Raw genomic sequence first — 4,088 nt, forward strand, 5'->3', positions numbered from 1 at the left:
ATATATATATTTATATATATGTATATATTATATACAGTTTGTTGAACTCTTAGTATAGAGTTAATCTTCTGTATATAAAGTTAATTCAAAATTGATCTTAGTTAAAAATCAGACTGGGAAGAGGAGAGGGAGGAGGAAGAGGGGTGGGAATGTGAATGGGAAGGCTGGTACAATGGGAAAAATCAGTATGTTCATAAATTTGTATTTATGAAGTGCATGAAGTTTGTATTCCTTAAATAAAAGGTTTCATTCTGGGAAAAAAGTACACACTGGGGCTGTCACTGTAGTGTAGTAGGCTAAATTTTAGCCTGTGTTGCAAGCCATCCTATAAGATGGATGTATCCCAGATCTCTATTTGTGGCCTGAGAAGTCAGCGGAAGGTGGCTGAAGTGATTGGGCCCCTGCACCCATGTGGGAGACCCAGATGAAACGCCTGCCTGTTGGCTTCAGATCTGCTAACTCCGGATGTTCTGGCCATCTGGGGACTGAACAATCAGATGGAAGACCTTTCTCTCTGTCTCCCCCTCTCTCACTGTGACTCTGCCTCTCAAACAAATAAAATCTTTTTGTACATGCATACTTTCATTTATAACACTGTCACATTTCTTCTCAAATTAAAATATTACAGTATTCAAGTAAAGCAAAAAACAATATTAGTCTCATATATGTGATGGTACCCTAATTAGTTTTTAAAATTTTCTGGAAATATCCTCATTCCATATACTTCTGCCTAATTTCCCACTCCCGGGTGCACAGCACCCAGGGGTCACATGCAGGCACTTTTGTTCATGAGCTTATTTTTTTTTTTGGACAGGCAGAGTTACACAGTGAGAGAGAGAGAGACAGAGAGAAAAATCCTCCTTTTTCCGTTGGTTCACCCCCGAAGTGGCTGCTATGGCCGGCGTGTAGCTGACAGCACGCTGCACCAATCCAAAGCCAGGATCTAGGTGCTTTCTCCTGGTCTCCCATGTGGGTGCAGGGCCCAAGCACTTGGGCCATCCTCCACTACACTCCCTCACCACAGCATAGAGCTGGACTGGAAGAGGAGCAACAGGGACAGAATCCGGCACCCCAACTAAGACTAGAACCCAGGGTGCTGGCGCCACAGGTGGAGGATTAGCCTAGTGAACTGTGGCGCCAGCCATGGGCTAATTTTCTTTTGTTTTTTTTTTTTTATTTTTATTTTTTTTATTTTTGACAGGCAGAGTGGACAGTGAGAGAGAGAGAGAGAAAGGTCTTCCTTTTGCCGTTGGTTCACCCTCCAATGGCCGCTGCGGTAGCGCGCTGCGGCCGGCGCACCGCGCTGCTCCGATGGCAGGAGCCAGGTGCTTATCCTGGTCTCCCATGGGGTGCAGAGCCCAAACACTTGGGCCATCCTCCACTGCACTCCCTGGCCACAGCAGAGAGCTGGCCTGGAAGAGGGGCAACCGGGACAGGATCGGTGCCCCAACCGGGACTAGAACCCGGTGTGCTGGCGCCGCAAGGCGGAGGATTAGCTTGTTGAGCCACGGCGCTGGCCCATGGGCTAATTTTCATCCCTGCTCTACATCCTTGCTAGTACTGGCATAAGAGAGAGAAAATACACATAGAAACAGTGAATAAATAAGGTCTCTTCCTTTTCCATACATGTGCAACCAAAACATTTCATACTTCATTTTAGCCATTCTAAACAAGGGATTACATTTCTGTCACTGTGTACATTATTTCTAAAATATAGAAAATGTAAAGATTATTATATATTATATTATATTATATTTGAGGAAGTAAGGATATTACTTCTATAATTTGATGTGGGAATTAAGATCTCATTAGGTGCCTGGAGAAGTTCACAAATGAGTGAAACTTGGTTATTCTGCATCCTACAACATTAAAGCCACAATCTGATAAACAGTTTTGTCTTCACAACAACCTTCTTTTCTTAAATTTTTAAAAGATTTTTATTTATTTATTTGACAGATAGAGATACAGACAGTGAGAGAGAGACAGAGAAAAAGGTCTTCCTCCCATTGGTTGACTCCCTAAATGGCTGCAACAGCCAGAACTGAGCCGATCTGAAGCCAGGCACCAGGTGCTTCTTCCCGGTCTCCCATGTGGGTGCAGGGGTCATCTTCTACTGCTTTCCCAGGCCATTGCAGAGAGCTCGACTGGAAGAGGAGCAACCGGGACTAGAACCAGCAGCCACATGGGATTCCTGCGCTGCTGGCGGAGGATTAACCTACTGTACCACGGCGCCGGACCCCACAACAACCTTCTTAAATGCACGCTTAACCTCCTTGTTCCTCAAGCTGTAGACAACAGGGTTCAGCATGGGGATGACCATGGTATAAAACACAGACACTATTTTGTCTGTGTCCATAGAATGACTGGAGCTGGGCTGCAAATACATGAATATAAGAGTCCCATAGAAAATAGAGACTGCAGTGAAGTGAGAAACACAGGTGGATAGAGCCTTCTGGTACCCCGCAGCTGAGCGCATCTTTAGGATGGTGATAAAAATGAACGTGTAAGATATCAAGATAACAAACAGAGCAGAACAGATAACGAGGCTGGCTGCATAAACAAGAACCATCTCACTAGCATGTCTATCAGAGCAAGAGAGAACCATGACTGCTGGAACATCACAGAAGAAGTGGTGGACCACATTGGACTTACAGAAAGAGAGACTGAATGTGTCTCCAGTGTGGATGGAGGCATTCAGGAAACCCCCAGTGTAGCAGACTGTGGTCAGACAAGCACATACACTTCTTGTCATGATGGTGGTATAATGTAAAGGTTGACACACTGCTACATAGCGGTCATAAGCCATTAACGCCAAGAGGAAATTTTCCACAGTGGCAAAGGCTGCAAAACAGAACATCTGGGCAGCACAAGCATTGTAAGAGATGACTTTGTTTCCCATTAGGAGACCAGCTACAACCGTGGGAGTGACCGCTGAAGAGTAGCAAACATCCACCAGAGACAGGTGACCAAGGAAAAGGTACATGGGAGTGTGGAGACGAGAGTCCCAGAGGATCAAGACAATCATTCCAAGATTCCCAACCATATTGGTGAAGTAAATAAGAGTGAATATGATAAAGAGGAGGACTTGTAGTTCAGGGGCATTGGTTAGTCCCAGGAGGATAAACTCTGTCACATCTGTCCTGTTGCCCATCAATGTTGCTTGAAACTCAGAAGATGCCCTGTAGCAATGAGAAATAAGAGAGCAGAATACAAGACAGATTCCAGTGGAATTGAAATGTCTATAGACAGTGTGCATTGTTTCATTTCATCAAAGTATATATTTCAAGATTCTCCATGAAGTAAGTCATGATCCTAAAGATGACATTTAATATATTAATTTTCTGTAGGGCTCCAGACTGTTGAATAGGAGCCCCTCAGAGATCCCCTCTTCAGATTTCAATGTTCATGAATTTGTAAACTACAATCTGAAGAATTTAATGAGTTGCCCAACATTGCTAATCTGAAATTAAAAAATCTACCAATTCAGCCTTTCCTACATCAGTAAATACTCAGATGTCTGTGCTGCTAATGTGCTCAAACTGGTCTACACAATTTTAAATCTATAGTCACTGATTCTGTTCAATAAATTTGTAAGGTTGAGAAACTGTTCCTTTCATTTAGATTGTGAGTTTGGTGACTGTATTTTCATTTATACAGTTGTTCATTGACTTGTTAGACTTTGGACACAGAATAGTTGCCAAGTCCAGTGGCCTTTTACTCAATTTACAATTACTCATTGTCTTTATTGATCCAACATCAGTTTTTGAGTTTCACAGCAAATTTACTGAAAATTACATGCATAGTGGCTTTGGTGAAATAATGGGGTAATATATAGCCAACAAACAAAATTCTGAGAGTGAAGGCAATGCACTGTATATGGAGTGTGTGCTCTGGAAAGAGGTGTAGGTCAACTGAACATTTAAAATATAGGAATCACTGGTCCTTACCTTAACTTTCTTGGCTCAGATTTCCTTCAACTTCATGATGAAGATGATAATGAGATTTACCTCAAGGTGTTTGTAAGAGTTAAATGAGATTACACATTAGAAAAACACACTAGGTAAAATGCTGGATGTTTAGCATGGCCT

General features: G+C 42.7%; 1 protein-coding gene across 1 annotated transcript; it reads right to left on the reverse strand.

The window, feature by feature from the left end:
• Positions 1-2,215: 2,215 nt before the first annotated feature.
• LOC133763606 (olfactory receptor 5B3-like) lies at positions 2,216-3,151 on the reverse strand. Its single transcript, XM_062197406.1, has one exon. The coding sequence runs from the start codon at positions 3,149-3,151 to the stop codon at positions 2,216-2,218; it is 936 nt and encodes a 311-aa protein (XP_062053390.1).
• Between the last annotated feature and the right edge of the window lie 937 nt (positions 3,152-4,088).

The sequence above is a fragment of the Lepus europaeus genome, chromosome 7, assembly GCF_033115175.1.
Source record: "Lepus europaeus isolate LE1 chromosome 7, mLepTim1.pri, whole genome shotgun sequence".
Lineage (NCBI taxonomy): Eukaryota > Metazoa > Chordata > Mammalia > Lagomorpha > Leporidae > Lepus > Lepus europaeus.